Raw genomic sequence first — 19,862 nt, forward strand, 5'->3', positions numbered from 1 at the left:
TTCGAATACTTTTGTATTGTAAGAATATTATAAAAATAGAAGCAAAATTTTCTATATTATTCTATTAATTTCGAATCCTTAATACTCTTACTATAAATTTATTGTCGACTATTTTCGTATTTATTCGTTTTTATATATGGCCCCACAATTATACATGGACACACGATAATATTTATAAAAAATAGTACACATACATCGATGATCACTAGACTGTAGATGTTCATATAAATTTTAATAATCATAACTATTTTAATAATCATAACTTAAAGAAGAAAATCTTTTGTCAAACTAGAAATATCATAAAAGATATGATTTATTTAAAAATACTAAGTAATACTAACATTTTAAATCTTGTTCTACGTTTTAATGTTAAACACATAAACATTCTTCAGTCTATCGATCACAATTTACAACAATTATAACTACAGTATTGTTTCTTAATACTCATTTTGTACGTGTAGCTACAATATTATTGTCGTCCGTTAGAGGTTATTTAAAACGAAAGAAATTTCTTTTCAAGCTAGGAATAGTCAGACAATGACGATACAATCTGAAGTAGAATTAAATATCTGACGATCTTTAAACTCACTTTCAATTATAGAAGAAAATAGAAGAAAACTCAATTTCAGATAGCTCGTTTATATTAACCTTCGTGATAATTCGTTTTTCCTCGGTCGATTCAAGCAAATTTAATCTCGAATCTCGATTATCTCATAAATCGAGTTTCTTCGATAGCTCGCATATTTCACGCGGTTCTGAATTATCGAATTTATCTTACATCCAATTTTTTGCTTGTGTATTGTGAACTTTGCAAAGTTATAATTTACTTATAGTAAAAGTAAATTTAAAAAAATTTCATTATTTTAGTTAAATTTCAAAAATATTTCATTCTACGACATTCGATCGATATCTTGTGATTAATATTTAATGTGATAAACTATGAAAATTACGTATCGAAGAAATACAATTTCATAGGTTTGTACATGATGAAGACCAAAGTTTAAAAATCTATTGTAAATGGGAACATTTACACAATTTACACAAATAACGAGAATAAATAGATTTTTATCTATCTTTCCTTCATCCTGAAATGTGCAGCATCTCAATATTTTTGTAAGAATCTAATCGTATCAATTATTATTATTATACTATCATTTCTATTATCCACGAAATATTATTTAAATTTCTGACTATTTCATTGACTACTGGTATTATTTTGGTATATCAATCATAAAAATGCGAAATTTTTTCATCTTAATTCGCATTATTTGACGTTTCAGAAAAAGTTCGTTAAATATGTTCATCAGAATCATAAGAGATAATAATACTGATGGCTGAAATAAAAAGAAATTTTGGTTTTTCAAACTACGTAGACAACGAAACGAAATATCATATCATATTGATTTTTTAAACTACATAAAAATTAGATCTATAGCTTTATAGTTGTTAATTTTTTTTTTGAAATGCACAAAAGTTTCAGATGTTGTCTACGTGCGAATGGAATTATTTCATACTGAAGTGTCATCACAGCACAAAGAAGAAGAAATAATAAGATAGAAATTAAAATGTAAGTGTAAGACAGTGATTCTTTAAATAGTCAATGATTAACCTCGATAATTTATAAATAAATTAGAATTTCTATTTAGTACTTTTGAAACAAAAATAATAAAAAAATAATAAAAATAATATGGAATATTCCAACATAATTTCAGATCTTGAACCATGCCCAAAATTATTGTTCGTTTATCTTTATCTACTCTTGTTATTATTCAAGTATACATGTATTCATATGAAATATTATTTTGATATTTTGTCATTTGACATATTAACCTTCTTAGTTTTGAAACTAATTACATCATATTTTTATATATTAAGAAATCTATTTTTAAGTATTATTTAAGAATTGAATTCAATAAAAAAAAATATTATATATGTAAATGTAAAATATAAAAATATTGAAAAAATATGAAAGAATAAAATAATGATAGTAACAATAGTAGATAACATGAGACAGACAATTCTATGCAATTTTATCTGACAATTTATCAAAATCAACTATCTTTGGACAACCTATAATTCATTTTTCTCATCTATCTTAAAGATATTCATCTTAGGAAAGTCTACATTCGCAATATCATCGATCACAACAAAGACTAGTCGATAATTTTCCAACTTTCTATCTTTCAACCTTCGACCATGGGATTCTTTAAAACTTTCTGTCTTCGAAGATCATTGGGAATGATGATGGTGAGAAACGAACCAAAAGCTAGCGCAATACAGAGGAAAATATTCGCCCAGAAATCACTCCAAACCTGCAAGAAATACCCGTAGATAATCGTAAAGATGATACCGAATACTTGGCACATTGCGTTTAGTAAACCAGCGGATGTTCCTTCCGGTTCCGGATATGTCAATTCCGCGGCAAATTCAAAACCCACTGGAAGATAGCCAGTCATAAAGAATCTGAAAAAATATTTTGAGAAGAATTCAAAATCATATTAAAAATTTCATGTAATAAATTAAATTTTTATTATTATTTAGGCATGTCCTTAGTGTATTTTTATTTGTGCAATAGATAAATTATATAAAATTATTAATGCAGATTATGAACTTATAATATTATTGAGGAAAATTTCAGTTTTTTACAATTTTTTTGTAAATATTAAAAGTGAGAATAATAAATATTTTTGAAGAATTCATAAATTAGATTTATATAGTATCAAATAGAGTAGATAAAATAGATTTATAAAGTATATTGACTAAAGAATAAAATAAAGAGAAAAATAATAATTGAATTTCATTAAATATTCTGAATTCTTAATGAAAATTAAGAAATATGGATTATTCTTACCCTAATATGCCAGCTATTATATAAATGGTGAATATTTGACTGGTGGACATTAGAATGAATGTGAATATAATCATGCCCAAAAAGGAAAAAAGATAAACGCCTGCCGTTGTCTCTCTACAAATAAAAAAATTTTAAATTAAGACAATTAATCAATGAAAGAAACATAATATAACTTAATTTTTATATTGAGAAGATTTACTCACTTGAATTTGCGCGTTTTATCGAGCACAATACCACAAACCACAGAACCTAACATACCAGCGCAGATGATGGTTAAACCGATTCTTCCAGCGTCTTTTTCATGATTCTGAATTTTTATTACAACGATATAAATAATGATAATAAATAGAAATTTAATAGAGAAATAATATAAATCTTAAAATAAAAAAAAAATAGACATTAAAAATAAAAACTTACAGGAAAATATTGAAGGATTATCTGATTGAGAAGCGTGCTGATGGCATAAAACACGCCTACGTTGATGCCATAACTGAACAATAGTAATAAGTAACCAACGTTTGTGATTAGTTTCTTCATGGAAATGAAGAAACTTTTCGGTATTTCGTTCTCTCTCTGAATTTGAGCTTGTGCTTTATTCGGAGGAAGTGGTGGTTTAGACTTAAAAACTAGAGGAAAATATTATTTCAATATGGAAGACTGAAAATCGTAATGATGAAAGTGAGATGCTATAATTTCATACTATTATAAATTATTTTAATATATTAATTACAAATTAAAGCCAACATAATATTGAAACTAGAGAATATAAAAATATAGGAAGTTTATTGTTTTCTTTAGACGTTTAGAGAATTTTTTAATATTGAACTTATGATTAATATACGTACATAGAAGTATAAGGACCAAAATAATGGTGGTAAAAACAGCAACTATGTAGAACATCGCATGCAATCCTCGGCCAATTTGATTAATTTCTTCGTTGTTTTGCACCAACATCGGCGGGAAGAGGAAACCAATTGCTATACCCAGCTGGAAATTAGAGAACGATCATTTTAAATTTTTCTAAATGATAAATAATACAATAGAAAATTTCTATTTCATGTTATTTTCTATAGTTTGAAATTTGTATAAATGTCGTAAATTCATCGTGAAATTACTATCATCCAGAGAGATGCTCGATGTCCATTGTTGTTATTCCAAGGAAGTAAGAGATCATTATTCTTTTCAGCCCATCATGAGCTATCCCGACAAGAGTTCCGCTCTCGAAAGCTTGTGCTCGAAGAGCGGCAAACTTGGCAGTCACGTCATAAACAGCAAGGTCAACGATCATTTATATCAATTTTGTGATATCTATCGTATATTTCTTTATTAACTATTCATAGCAAATGGCATTGTAATAAAAATTTTATTTAAACCTCACCAGATGTGAAGAGCGATTGATGTACGTCTTCTAAGAATACAATTCCTCTAATCAAACAGAAATACTTCTTCAAATGAAATATTCAAGATTCTCGAGTTATACATCTGTATACTTGGGATAGAAAAAAAAAAGGTATGTACCTCATATATAAAACATAAGCACATATCCTAAGAATCGAATTTCTTTGATTGAAATATTAATAATATTTTTTTCAAATTAAAGATTCTCGGACCATATATCTGTATACTCGAGACCAGAAAAAAATCTATATCAAAGTTGATAAAATAATCTGATCGGCAGTGCACCTTGAATAGATTATCTTCCTACGAGAAGGGGTGATCTATTTGAAATACATAGGTTTAATTTGCTGAATGGGGTCCCAGATCCCCCTCGTACCGCCGCGAAATGAAACGTGGGTGCACGTTACGATTCTGTTTCCCATCTAATCACTACTTCATTCTCCAACGACCCTGTCTCTCGAATTAGAGTTTTACTACACAGGTAATATGCACTCGAGCTCCATTTACGAGCATTTATTTAACAACTATATCGTATATATGTAACATAACTCAAACATCGTGTGAATACGTTCACTTTGTTGGTCTCCATCCAGTTGAAAATTTGGCACGTGATTCTATTACTATTGTTTCGAGTAAAGTGATCGTAATTGATGGACGTTGATTTTTGAGACAATAATTGAGACAATGATCTGGTATTATAACGAGGACTCTTTTGGAGGTGAGGATAAAGGAAATAGAAAATTAATGAAAGGGGTTTAGAAAAGAGACGTTGCACGAGGTGTTCAAGAGTAAGATAATTAATTACTTGTTAAGAGTTGGATCGAATGCTTACTCATTGGAATATGTTCGATGATTGAATTATGCTGAGAGAATATTGAATATCAAAGCTTGCGAAATTATTTTACAAAGAATGTTCATTTTGAGTGATCATGCGAAAAGGACATGAAACATCAAAGCTTGGAAATTGTTTAATGGAATCTTTTCGATAACGAGTTAAAGTATTTCACATTAATGATTGAAAAATTATAAAGAAATCGTTCTAATATTTTGTTCTTTTTTATTATTTGTAACAATATTGTAAAATATTCTGTATAAAAAGATAAGTTTGTTTACTTATGTTATTAGAGACATATTAATGGAAATAATATTATTTTTTTCAGTATAATTTTTTTCAAAAATGAAGCAAGAAATCAAAGTATTTGATTCTATATCTTTTACATATTTTCATATGAATATCTTACATTTTAAACAGAATTAACAAAATTATCTTTACATTTTAAACAGAAATTATTTCTCGTATAATTTTATGTGTACAACTTATATGTATGTATGATTATAAACAATATAAAGTTAATTAAAAAATTTACATCTACTAACCTGATTTCCAAAAACGCCGATGCTGCATGCGCTGCTGACTTGATTTAAATCGAACCAAACAGCGGCCAAACGAGCTGGAACCGATAAGATGAACGTTTGGCTCACAGCAACGAATGTTTGACCGATGAAGGTAATCCAGAACCGATCTGGACTTACGCTAAACACTTTTATCCAAGAGCCGGCCATCGTTCCGATCGCACCTGTCAAAACGGCAAACCTGAGGCCCTGAAATCGATGATTACGTGAAAAATAATGGAATGAATTCTGAAAAAAAACTTATTTTCTGAAAAAAGAAAAATTTTTTCTTTTATAAAGAAATGGTAAACTCTTATCTTTTCTTCGTACTTCGAAATATCAGAAATCTTATTATTAGATATACAAATCTATAATATTTTTTTATGATCCATTAATCTTCAAAGTAATTTGTTTAGATATGGAGTCAAGATTTTCTTTTTTCTTGAATATCTTTCAATATCGTTCAAGAAGAAAAGAAAATAAAGATAATAATTTGATAAAGTGTCTACATTAAGTGTTTTCAAGATCAAGGTTCAGGATTAAGATACGTATCGAGAGAAGAATTAGAAGAATTGATCTGTTAATCTTATGATATGTTTCGATATAATAATTTTTTCTATGATTCTCTTATCTTTTATGCAGTGCCAATCCATAATGTAACATTTCTCGAGATAGATATTCTCAATAAAATTGATTAGTTTCAATGGATAAGGAAAAATTAATTGCAATACGGATAAGAAGAATTATTTTTGCAGACAGAAAAATATAAAAAGCAATCAAATAAACTTAATAATAAATTTAACAACCATACTTACGAATCTATCGAGTAAATAACTTGCTGGAAAGATGAAAGGAATATAAGTTATCATGTATATCATGCTGGTCATATCCACTGAAAAAGTGGATACATTGTAGTATGATGTTATGATATTTGCAATGATGCTGTATTGAATCCATTGCATCGAGTTGCTGGCGCTGTACAGCACGAAGATTATTAGAATCAGCCATCGTCGTTTGTACACTTTCGTCTCGATCACCTGTGAGAGAATTATTTTCCAAATTAGAAAATTTTGTTTAAATATAAATTTTAACAATAGTAAATTTTCATCGAGTTTAATTAAATTTTGCTAAGATAGTATTTTGAATCTTTAAATTTGATTATAAATTTTGAATCCTTTAATAGGATTTCTATTAAATTCTTTTATATCTAAATCCTCCTCCTTTGAAAGTCATCAAGATATCTGGGTCATTTTCACATCCTCTATTTTATTGTAATTGTATTTGTAAAATCTTCTTAATTTTAAATGCTTTGGAAATAAATCCTTGGAAAATTCTTTAAGGATTTATTATCCTTTTTATTTAGATTATTTTAAGTTTGCTTTCATCGCAATTAATTTCTCTAATATTTACAATCCTTTAAACCTAATTTCCTTAATAGTTAATATTAAAATTTCCTATGCAATTTTTTTTAAACTTAAATTTCCATAAACTTTGATATATTCTACCAAATCAAAAATTTTTTGTCAATATTTGAACATTCTCAAATTCACATATCCTTATTAAAAAAAACTTTCAACTTTAATAAAAAATATTCATGAGCAAAACAGTGAAAACTCTGTTTATTTATTGAAGATTTATTACATAAGATTACAAGTTTTAAATCGGCTCCCATTTCATAGACATTCTAGTCACCTGATTTGATTGCACGTTGCTCTCCATGGCTTTTATATAATCCGCCGAGTTTTTCATCATTTTTGTATCCAGCCCTTCTTCCATAATCCACGCAAAAAGTCAGTCAACGCTTTATACCGACTTTTCACTGAATCTACTTCCAATACTTCTTTTGTATCTCTATTTTCTTCTCAATCTCCAAATAATTTTCTCAAGTACTCGTTGTTTTCAAGTACTTTGTTTTCGATCGAGCTGAATTTCTGCAAAAGATCGAAAAAAAAACAAGCATCGAAATTTTTATTAGAGACACAACGAGAGAACTCTACTACTTTTCTTGTTAAATCTAGCCGCGAGAAAAGCTTAATAATTTCACGAGACTTCTCTGAAGTGCCAATTAGTGGCGAACAGGACACTCGAGATTTAATAGGATGCCTGAATAATAGATTTTTCGGATTAACATGTTGGAAAAACAATATACGATAACCCTTTCAGCATTCTTGTCAAGATAAGTCCTGATTGTTGACATTTCCTTTCCTTCCAATTTTCCATTGTACAGCTTAAAATTATAATCGAGCATTGTAACGATTGCATATAAGCATTTCTCGCTCAAAAACATTGACTAATCAAGAAAAAAAATGATACAATGAAATAAGTAATACTTAGAGTGCAAAGGGTGCATATAATCATGATTGTTTAGGTCGCATAACGATTCTATCTTGGACCCTTTTCATCGAAGGGAAGACTAAATCTATTCGTATAATGGAACAAAATGGCAGCATCATAATTATAATATTGTCCACTTGAGCACGGATGTTGAGTTAGGGTTGTAGGGGTTGGGAGTGTTATTATACTTGATATCATAAATGACACACTTATTATTTTGCGAATTAATATTAAATAAATTTCAAGGAGATATAAAACGGGCAAAAATTAATTTTTTAAAGAAACTCATAATACTCATATCATTTCGGCATTTTAAATTAATAAAATGTAATTTAATTTAATGTAAGATTTATTACATTGGAGTAAATGTGAATTTTTTTACATCGTTACAATATCATTGGAAAATAAGTTATCATTGCTCAATAATTAAATACTTTTAAATGAATTATTTATTTGATTTCCAAGAGATGGTCTGCGAGTTTTGATGAGTAATTATCAAATTGTTGTGTTGAAAAACATGAATTTTTTTTTTATTCCCGAGTGATTTCAATTATCATCGTATAAACATGTATGTTTTTTTGTTGATAAATTATAATTATTGGCATTATTCTTCCATGTCGAAATGCCTTTAATATTAAGATTCAAGAGAATTATGAGAAACTTATAAATTTCAATTATTTTTACTGTGTTTAATTTAGATTTAGATTTACTCTGTGCTTAGATCCCCAAGAAAGTTTTCGAATTTTTAAAAATCTTGAAATCTATATTTTCGAATATGTAAACATACTTAAAGAATTTTAATAGTTAAGTTTTGAGAATTAGGAAGAATTTAAAAAATTTAATATCATAGTTTTCGAAAACTTAGAAAATCATTAAAATTAAAATCTCGAAATATTTCAATATAATAAAATTTTTAAATTTATATTTTCACTTATCTAAATCTTCAAAAATTTAAACAATATAAATTTTAAGCATATCCTACAATTTAAACTTTCGAAATATTATATAAAAATTCTTTTATCTAAATTTTCTCTTGCCTCGATTTTTCAATTATCCAACAATCTTTGAATCGGAGTCTTTGTAAATCGAAGTACTGTTAAATTTAATTTATCGTTAAATTTCCTTCAATCTCAATTTTATCGATCCTAAATTCACTTATAACTTACTCTTGTTTCGACAGAAAGAAAGAACATTTCCATAGAATCAGCTATAAAGAAATATAGAAATATCTGTAGAGAATCATATATAAATGTAATATCATTATAATATACATATATTTAATTTATTTATGCTTGTTTATTCAATGTTATCATTATTAAAGTTTTTTTTTTAAAATACATTAAAAATTTTTTTGTTGAAAATTAAGAAGAAAATTATAAGACATAAAAATTCGAGAACAATTGCAAGATTAATTTGTTTAAAAAAGGATTTGAAATAAGAACAATTTTATTCTGAAGAATTTTTAAAGATAATTATTATCCAGCGACCTTGTGAATCGCACAACTTTGTCTTAATTAAAATCTTTTAATAATGAATGAAAAAACAGCTTCGACGAATAATAACGATCGAACGATTGTATGTCATGTATATGACATAAGCGTTTAACATAATGCATACAAATGCAATATCACACAAGAAGAAAAAGAAGAAGAAGAAGAATTACAAATTCTGAAAATCTGAACCTCGAAGTATTTAAATGTTTTAAAATAAAAATTTGTAAATATTTAAGGATTCTTCAATTTATTTTTCTCTTTGGAATATTTAAAAATATCTGCGAAATTTAAACTTTTTTTTGAAATTCATAAAGATTCGGAAAGAAATCACAGGATTCTTCTGGAATTAAACTTTATTTAAACTTTTGAATATTTAAAACCCAAAATATTCTCGAGTATATATATATATATATATATATATATATATATCTCCAGTGTTTTAACAAATCCAATGTAAATTCGTATTCTCAAAAATTAAATTAAACATCAAAGAGGAAATATATAATTCAAGATGAATAAAAAAAAAAAACTTTCTAACTGGGACAGGACAATCGATATTTAAACGTTCATCGCGAGGCATAAATCTCGGTATTAAATGTACGATAATATTTTACAAATGTTCGAAACTCGAAAAATTTAATTCATTAAAAAAATAAAAAAAAATAAATGAAGGTAATTACTCTAGTACGCGTAATTACTCTAGTACGTCGATAAGCGAAGCTTTTAAACCAGCACTTTGACGAACTCGACTTAACGAGGCCATTTTTATAGGAAGTCGATGGAAGGTCGATCGTGAGTTCCGGAATTCTGGGTTTTAAGGTCAAGGATCATATATTATATAGGAACCATTTACCGTGCCGGCCATCTACACGTAGATTCTCCCCTACTTGGACAGAATTGCAAATTTCGATTTGAATTTACGACAAAATCCCATCAACTTGAATGCAAATTGTATTAACGTTTCGAACTTCGTATCAATTCTCTTCGTTGATAAAATTATTCGATGAATGATTAAGAAGAAAGGAATTTAACAGAGTTACGTATCAATCGATAAAAAAATTCAATGGAATAGTTACTTGGAGGACAATAATATTACAAATAGAAATAATTTATAAGTTACAATCTCCTGTCTGAAAATAATTTTGTAGATCTAAATAAATTGTACGCGTGTAGAAAATTTCATGAAAATCGGTTGACGCGTAAAAAAGCTGTACAAGTATCGAAAGTTATAAAAATTTATTGCTGTTGTAGGTCGTAAAAAATTGTGATTTTCGCCATTTTTAATCATTTACGGCTCGTAGCAACGGCTCGTTAAAAATTTAAGGATTTTTATATCTATTTATTTAAGGGATTGATAGTACACGATAACACGTATGGAATTTTCTCTCTATTTAATTAAACGAAATCTCTACAATTTGTATACTATTCTGCAATAGAAGAAAAATTTTCACCGTTTCTTTTAAATCGGATTTATCTTGCTCCGATTGAATCGGTTATCAAGAGAAAAGCCTTGATTTTATATCGTTTCAAAATATGTGTCGCGAGCGCCACTAATCGGTCATTAAATACTTTTTTTCTTTTTCCTCGTGAATCGAGGAAACAGCTTTGTTTCGAAGATTTTTTTTCATTCATTCACCCCTTCTTCCTCCTTTTATCGCTCACTTCGTATCCGCTCGGATACAATTGGAGACATTGATTCAAACGTTGTAATCAATGCTCCGAAGGTTGCTCGTGATATATAAAATAAACACGCGGCAAGATTTTTATGTTTGTCTTTTAAAAATGGAATGATCGATTTGAGATTGAATTCCCCTTTATATCGCAAAATTTTTCTTCATTTACTCTCTCTTTAAGAAACGTTTCGTTCTTTACCTTCGTATTTTAAAAATTGAACAGCTCTACGAAGAAAATTTTTTCCACAAAACTTTAAATTCCAACTTCTAAATTCTATTCCATATACCTCATCGATCTCATTTTTTAAATCCTTTATATTGGATAGAAGAGAATTGATTCTACGAAAGAGATAAAAACAAACAGAAATTTTGATTGAGATTTTATTTTATTAATAGATAAAGCAAGATGTGACAAAGAGCCATCTTACACTATCTTGTTTCACCAATAGGAAATTTGAACTTCTTATAGCATAATAAATAATTCTCAATCGATATTTTTGTACACAAACTTTTGCGTTTGTTTTGATTTCTAGAACTCTTCAACACGTTCCACGAAAGGATTATACTGCATTATAGCGATATTTATCATCGAATCATTTTTATCTTCTTAATTATATTTCAAATATAAGTTAAAGCTTTTAAACTCAATTTATACAATTCCCCATTCTCCCTTTTTCGAAAAAGCTACTCAATCTAATATTGCAATAAATCATCGTGTCCATAATTTAACCATTGTGTAAATTTTTTTACTATTTCCTTTTAATATATGATTCTCGCGTTTAAACTCGAGCTATTTTCAACTTTATCTATTCCGAGTCAAATCGCATTGTAAAACCAGTCAAACGCATTAACCGTGAACATTGAAATTATCGTTTTAAACGTCGTCATTTTCCATAATTCGTTTACCACTTGTTCATTTCATTTTGATTGAAAAAAATTATTATACACGAGAACAATGATCTCTGAACCGGAATCGAAGGAGTCAAAAATCTTACTTACCTGACACGCGACGATCTCTCGGATCCACCGATCGACGAACGAGAGACAATCGTCTCACGAGAACGCGCCTCCTTTCAACGCGTCTCATAAAGTTACGTTTCTACCTTTCCTCCCCGTTTCTTCCACCTTATCAAATTTCTCACCTTCAACAAATCGACAGACAGAATGAAATCAGAATAAACGCACACGAATCACTCGAAAGAAGATACACGAGAGAGACGGACACGGGCCGAGTCCACGTGGACCTACGCAACTTTTGCTTCTACGCCGGCCGCTTAAACGTCGATATCGTTCGCCTCGGTGTTTTAATTTTTTCGCGATTAGTCACACGGCTTGCGAAAACGATAAAACAAACCTCGAGCGAGCGAGAAAGAGAGAGAGAGAGAGAGAGAGAAAGAAAATTTTCAAACGAACAAAAGAATAAAAAGAAAAAGAAAAATAATAAAATCAAATCTACTACTCCCGATCGAAATCGAGCAGTTTCCTTATTATCCTTTGAGCGAATTTTTCGAAGAAAGAGAGAAAGAGGGAAGAAAAGATCGATCATCGAAAATGGATGATCGAGAACTCGATGATGGAATAGGCGAAAAAATGATCGAAGCACAACTAGTTCTCGAAGCGCAATATGGGAAAGCGGTCCAGAGATTTTTCCCTCCTTCCCTCCCTTCCTCTCTCTCTCTCTCTCTCTGTGTCTGTGTTATCGATCAGTCGATGTGGATGTGTTGAAAATTTTACACGTACTACGAGTTTTATTACGAGGCTGGTTGTTTCGCACGCGAACGCGCGAAGATGAAGGAAAAGTGATCGAGCTGTGTGTCGGTTGTTCGAGGCGGAGTCAGAATGCGTGTGTCATGGCTATGTTTTTTCAGAGCCAGTGCGACATCCGAGTCGGCGGAGCGCTGGACATTAACTAAATCCGACGGATAGAATCGCGACTCGCACCACCTACGCGTCCTTCGTTTTGATAGCGAGCTCCCGCGCATCGGCAGAACGTGGCTCGATCCATTGCTTCTGCGCGAGATTTCCGATGGCCCGAGATTGGCGATCAGCCGTGGCGAGATAACAGGACTTCCCTATTTTTTCCTTCTTCTTCTTCGATATTTGATCGATCGATTTGGAAGAAGAGATTCTCTTTTTTTTGAAGTCGAGTTATAAGAAGGAAGTTCTTTGGGTTGGGTTAGTTTTGGATAGGGATGATAAGGATAGGGTTGAAAGATGAAAGAGAAATTTATATATATATTTGGAATTAGTAAAAGTTGAAGATATGAATAGAATTTTGTTTATTTTGGATCAGTTATGGGGATGGATGGGGATGAAGATTAGGTGGAGGAAGTTTGGCATAATTCTGTACCTTGAAAACTTGTTGTTTTGTTGAAATTTTGTTGAATCTTTGTTTAATTCAAATTTGAATTTGTTTCTTTTAAATAAATAGGGATCATTAGATGGTTAGATAGAAGATTAATTACTGTAATAAGTTATTCATTTCCATTGACTTTATATAAAAATTTATTTTTATAAAATTCGAGCTCCATCATTTGGTTTTAGTTTAATTTTTTAATCAATAGATTATGGATATTTATATAGATTTGTGAAAATTTTTAATACGATAAAAAAGTAGAGAGAAAGATGCATATAAACACGGATTTGCAAGAAAGAAAAAATTGTTGAAAGCAATAATATCTTTTAGAAAGAATGGAAAAGACCTGCTTCAGTTTCATGCTAATGCTCGTTTGGATTTTAACATGACATAGACCTTTTATTTGAAAAATCAAAAGAGACTTATAAATATGGAAAAGAGCAAAGTTAAATAAGTATTCATTAAGTCTCTAATGAATTTTCTACAATTGAAAATAAGATGTAATTTTTTCGATAAAAAAGAGTTAACAAATATCGATTTAATTTTTCCATGTATATATACATATATGAAATTAATTTATTCTTTATTTTTATTTTATATATTTATTTTTATAATAATAAAAAGTAGATTAAAATCAAGTATAATTATAATGTAGGATCACTTATTTTCAATAAAAATTTAATCATATAATATATTTATCCAATAAAAAAAATGTTTTCGACAAAAATACTGATAGATGATCCTAAAGATACTAGAGATATCAATCGTGATTAAAATTCCTAATACGATTAAGATATTGATAGAATACTAAAAAATATTTTCATAATTTTAATCTAATTTACAATCTAAACATTTCCTAATTAAAAGTACTAACCTATTGCTTTTGCACTTGCTATTTGATTCATTCAGACGATCTTTTTAATCTTACATTAATTCACTTTGAACGAAAGATCATCATGAACAACGTTATTAAAATTCAAACGATTATATTCTACACAATTACACAATGCAAAACTGCTTTTATATTTTTAATAATTTTAAACTTTCATAGATAACTTCTACATTGAGACATTAAACGTTAACAATATCACGTAATGATACGTAAAAAGAAAGTTCACTTATAAAGATAACATTACTAGAAGATAACAATAATACCAACGATAGAAAATTATCGTTAGATTTAATGGAAGTTTTAATTTAATCAACAAATTATCTAGAATAAGAAAAAAGATCCACATTTGAATTTTATCTCTTCGTTCTATGAAATATTATTATTTAATTCGCAATAATTGCGCTACAATTGCAATTTTTTTTATCGAGAGAAAAATTTCTTCGTCCGCAATATTCATTCATGATGATCAAAGTGCTGCAAGTTTTTATTATAATTTTATCGAGGAAAAAAAATGTTTGTTTACTTTGATTCAAGTTGCATTGATTGTTTCAATCTTGAACTTTATCACGATCTTTCGAGAAAGAAGAATTAAACAATTTCCCCCATTTTTTTTTCATTATAACATCGTTAATAAAAAAAATGATCATTGGAAAATTTCTTCAATTCGACAAATGTATTTTCGTCTTGCGTCACGAAAACGTTTTCAAATAACAATAATTCGTCGGTAATGTCTTGCAAAACGAGGAAAAGAAAGTATATTTCTTACTGCAAACATTTCTAAGAATACATTACAAGCCTTTTCGACCGATTAATCACCATCAGACAGCTTTAATTTTTATTAAATTAATCAAGTGACATTGTTTGCCTCGAGCATACAAAAATATCGTCGTTAATAATTTGTCAATAAATCATCACGTGTAAAATGAAGAAAGAAAATAACGTGTTTACGTGTTGAAAAACATTTCAACCAATCTGTCTGACCAAAGACGTAATCATTCCACTTGTGTGCAAAGGGACAAAAAGAGAGAAGAACAAATGAAAAAAGACAAAAAATCCGAAAACGATAGTTTCACGGAGTAGTGTAAATTTGTTTAACGATACAATTTCTTTGTTTGAAAATTCCTTTTGTCAAAAATCCTTAGACAACATCAACATCATCATCTTTGCTTAAATCGCTACAAGATATTGGTTTATTGCCGATCTTTATCAGACTTATTTATCAAATTTTATTGATGAAATAATATAAATGGCAAGTTGTGTTGCGATAATATAGAAACATGACATAGAGTCATTAATTGCACTTGGTTCGTGAACAGAACGTGATAGCAAACCGTGCAAATAGGATCTTCTGAGAAGACCGGCCGTCTAAATCCTTGTAAATACGATTTTACTGGCTGCGGATACAGGGGATTACGTATCACCACGTATCGTGGATCTGCGATCATTACATCTAACCGATCGTAAAATGCGAAAAATCTGAATATTTTTGTGTAATCAACTTTTCGTGATAATGATTAAGATAATTGTTTAATCGAAAGAGAAAGATATAATATTTAATCTATTTATGAAAGTATCGATCGAAAATTTGTTTTTTTTCCTGTCAGGCGTGTATCTTAATCTTTCGATAATTTTTGTTATTAAAATTATAAAAATTATTGTTGTTTGAAAGTATATACCGATAAATTTTTTCAGAATTGTTTTACATTAATTAAATGCTAATGAATTGGAAAAATAGAATGTCGTGGTAAAATCATTTTCTTTATTGCTATGATTTTTTTAACTTTAAAACGTAATTTTTTCTTTTTCCAAATTCCATAGAACATAGAATTGATTCCAAATTGTTGACTGTATATTTCCTTTGTTGCCAAAAAAAAACCAAATGAAATGGTTTTCTTGATTGATTCTGGAATTTAATTTTTTCAAAGAAAACTCAAGAATCGCTTTTACAAAATAAATTCCTTAATTTCTAACAAGTTTATTTGTTGTCTCGATCATTCAGTTATTTAGATTAATCCTTTTTTCTTATCTTCAATCATTCCAGAATATAAAAAATAAACATTAACTGTTTACGTCGTTTTGATATCGAAAATTATATCATCGATGAGATAACAATATCGATCTTCCAAAAAAACAAAAAAAATGATACCTAAGAATTTGCTAGAATCTATTTTTAATAATACTTATTAAAATTATTAAACTGAAAAAAATTATTAAATTAAAAATTAATTGATTTCAGATTTTCTATTTTTGCAATTAATAAAAACGTGTAAGTAATTTTTAGTTTATTTATTATTAATATTAGTTTCTATACAGGTAAAAATAGAATTGTATTTAATCATTTTCTTAATAGAATACTTGTACGTATTTTACAAATATTCTAAGCATTTATATATAAAAAAAAAAAAAGAAGTATCGAAGAATTTTAATTCAATATTAAGAGAGGAAAATTTCATTTTTTATGTATAATAAATATAAAAACAAGTATTCTAATATTTTAACTTTAATCGTATGTGTGATATATTTTTAATAGTATAAAATAATAATTTTTAATAATCCTTTTAATAAATAAAATTTTTGAAATGTTTTTTTTTTTTTTTTTTAGACAAGATCAATTTTTCCAACCACTTATCGTTCATCGTACCGCGTCAAAAGTATTTTTAACTTCACCTACTACTATTTCTTATCCTCTAAAAAGATCACGTTGACGAGACATTTTACGCTAAATATTGGCGCAACATGTTTAAACAATTATTATACCTCGATATTCGGCCTTGCTAAACTTTCAAGCTGTAACATCCGAAGAGATAAGGCGCGTCATTGATAAAAATATTTAAAAGCGATCGAGGCGTTTATCTCGCGCGCACACGCCTTATTATGCGACACAAATTAACGATGTCTCTTGACGTCGATAAATGTCCGTTTTGTCGATGATTATGCAACGTTTTTCGTTCGTTGCTTTGTATTCGATATTTACTTGACAACTATCGAATAATGAAGGACCGTGTGTCGATACCTCGAAAAAAAATTTCGATATTTTGGAATTCTTATTTGTTTGACACTTGAGTTATTATTTTCATTTTTTTTTCGAATAATTAACAATAATTAAGCTATTTTTATCTGTTTAATTTGTTTTGGTTGCAATTATTATACATTTAAAAAATGTTTTGTCGGAAGTATAATGTATTCATAATATCGATTAGAAAGATAATTTTAAAAATGTTTTGAAGCGTTTTTTTTTTTTGCTGTAAAGTACCCTCATAGATTACGATGTTTGTGCAAGTTGAATTAAAGAGATAAATATATTCCTATATTCTTCGATGAATAATAATCAGAAGGAATTGCTTTGTGATTGCTTTGATTTAATCTCGCTTGCATGTCTTTGCTTGTGAATTTAATTATAAAACTTGTGCGATGACGTTTTCGTTGACTAATTCTTCTAATTGCAGATGTAAAAGGCGGATAATAGATAATTTGTTTATTGAATTAATTCTGTAAGATTTTGAGAATATTTTTTTTTTTTATGATTGATGAAAGTTCGAGCAACAAAAGATATATTTTTTTATTAAGTTATACTTGTACCTATAACATATAATCAAGAAATTTTCAGAAACTTTGAGACTGGATTTTTTTTAAGAATTTAAATTATTAAATTAGACTACATTACAAATCAAAATTTATTATTATTTTCGCAATACAAATGGTTTTAAAAGAAAATAAATTTTATTAGTTTATTGCTAAATTAAAATATTGTAAAAATTTTTCTTTTTAATTGACTCGTTGATAGACATACATATACACAACAAATTTTTAATTAATTGTCAAAAAATACTTTTTTTTCTCCGTGTAAAAACACAATATAAACTAAGTAATGAATATATTTAATTCGACAAATATACAAAAAATGAAATAGAATTTAATTTATAAGTGAAAACGTTAATAATAAAATTAAAACTTAGGAATCAATGCAATCACGTATCAATATATGAGTGTACGTATATTTTACCATGCTCAGATTGTCTAAAAATTCGACAATCATAAGATATTGTGTTCGTGTTAGCGAAGAATCGCTGATAAAAATTTGAAATAAAAGTATAGAAGTTGGTCAAATCGCGAGCATATACGTTCGCAAGACGTTTGCTTATCTAATCGAACGAAGACGTAATAAAAACGAAAAGAATTCATACCTTAGATAGCGACCGATGAGAATGTTGATTGGGGCAAAGAAGGCCGCTCGATTCTTCTGGAAGATCTTGAAGTTCATCCATGTTCCGGTTATCGAAATTCTGATTAATTCCTTTCATGATCCACTACTCCTTTTCTCACCCTCCAACTTCTTTTCTAAAAGAATTTCAATCTATATATTTTTTTTCAAATCTTTCAAACGCGAAATAAAGAAATTGAATAACGAATGAAATTTTGAGTAAAATTTGAGAGAGAAAAACGAGTTCTTTTTTTTTAATCTTTCAAAAAATATCGATATATGGATCGAACAATTTTTGGATTCGAATAATCTCGATTCAAAGCTTATGAGCAGACAAGCTTTTAAGGCAAACTTTTTAAGTAAGTTTTAATCTTAAAGAGGAGCTCTGAATTTTCACGATTTTAAAATTACGGAACGCGTCGTACAAGAGGCGACGATTGATTAAAACTGAAGATTCATAAAGATTGTTCGTGCCTGTTGGTGAAGCAGAGTCGAAGTAGAATATTAATTTTCCTGGCAGAAAACGTGTTTACAATACTTGAAATGAATACATACTGACCGATACTTAAGATTATCTGATTACTGTCGTGAATTGTGGGGGCTGTGTCTGGAGCGATTGTATTGCGAATTTTTTTTATCAAATTATGATTTCCTCCTCGAATTATGGATGACTCCTCGTCAATAATACTGTTACAATTAACGATATAATCGAGCACAGCTGTATTATATCGAAGGGGGAAACGTATAAAGATATTATATCGACAAGATTAAAGACTTTGGAAGAATTTTTGTAATGAGAATCATTACAATCATTCTTTATGTTTCTTGAAAAGTTACATATACTTTGCATTTTTTTTTTCTCTTTTTGGATCTTATTTTATTCATTCAGCATCTCATCGATACGCTTCATTATTAACAAGTTATTATAAATGACGTATCTGTGATAATAGATAAATATAAGAAAAATTAGCATATAAAAGACGTTCACATAGCAATTATTTCTTAGATTAAAATGAGAAATTAGATGATTAATTATTACTTTCTTTATCCTTTTACGTAGAAACAATTTATTTCGATCTATGTAATAAATTTTCAATTTTTTAATGAACGTTCTATATCTTTCATAGACAAAGTACAAACATAGCTTCGATATCGATAACCCCTATCCATCGTGAAAAAGCAAACAATCCGTTTCGAGAGCTAGTCGAACAATAGATTGAATACGTGCATCCATCGAGCTTGATATTCGAATATGCTCAATATGATAATGAG

At 28.5% G+C, this 19,862-nt stretch overlaps 1 protein-coding gene across 6 annotated transcripts; it reads right to left on the reverse strand.

Annotated features, from left to right (window-relative positions):
• Nucleotides 1-1,560: 1,560 nt before the first annotated feature.
• On the reverse strand, nt 1,561-19,233 carry LOC122714647 (uncharacterized MFS-type transporter C09D4.1-like). Of its 6 annotated transcripts, none has more exons than XM_043936162.1 (10): nt 12,882-13,122; nt 12,141-12,283; nt 7,334-7,572; nt 6,457-6,678; nt 5,627-5,851; nt 3,697-3,838; nt 3,269-3,477; nt 3,055-3,158; nt 2,852-2,965; nt 1,561-2,463 (listed from the first exon to the last, which is right to left on the reverse strand). In XM_043936162.1, the coding sequence occupies exons 3-10, from the start codon at nt 7,415-7,417 to the stop codon at nt 2,184-2,186; spliced, it is 1,380 nt and encodes a 459-aa protein (XP_043792097.1). In that variant the 5' UTR covers nt 7,418-7,572; nt 12,141-12,283; nt 12,882-13,122; the 3' UTR covers nt 1,561-2,183. The 6 variants fall into 6 exon arrangements, with proteins under 6 accessions (XP_043792097.1, XP_043792099.1, XP_043792096.1 ...); XM_043936164.1 differs by lacking the exon at nt 12,882-13,122 and adding an exon at nt 12,496-12,858; XM_043936161.1 differs by lacking the exons at nt 7,334-7,572; nt 12,141-12,283; nt 12,882-13,122 and adding exons at nt 18,574-18,727; nt 19,150-19,233.
• Nucleotides 19,234-19,862: the final 629 nt, after the last annotated feature.

Source organism: Apis laboriosa, unplaced genomic scaffold (assembly GCF_014066325.1).
Source record: "Apis laboriosa isolate Shangri-la unplaced genomic scaffold, ASM1406632v1 scaffold34_cov151, whole genome shotgun sequence".
Taxonomy (NCBI): Eukaryota; Metazoa; Arthropoda; class Insecta; order Hymenoptera; family Apidae; genus Apis; species Apis laboriosa.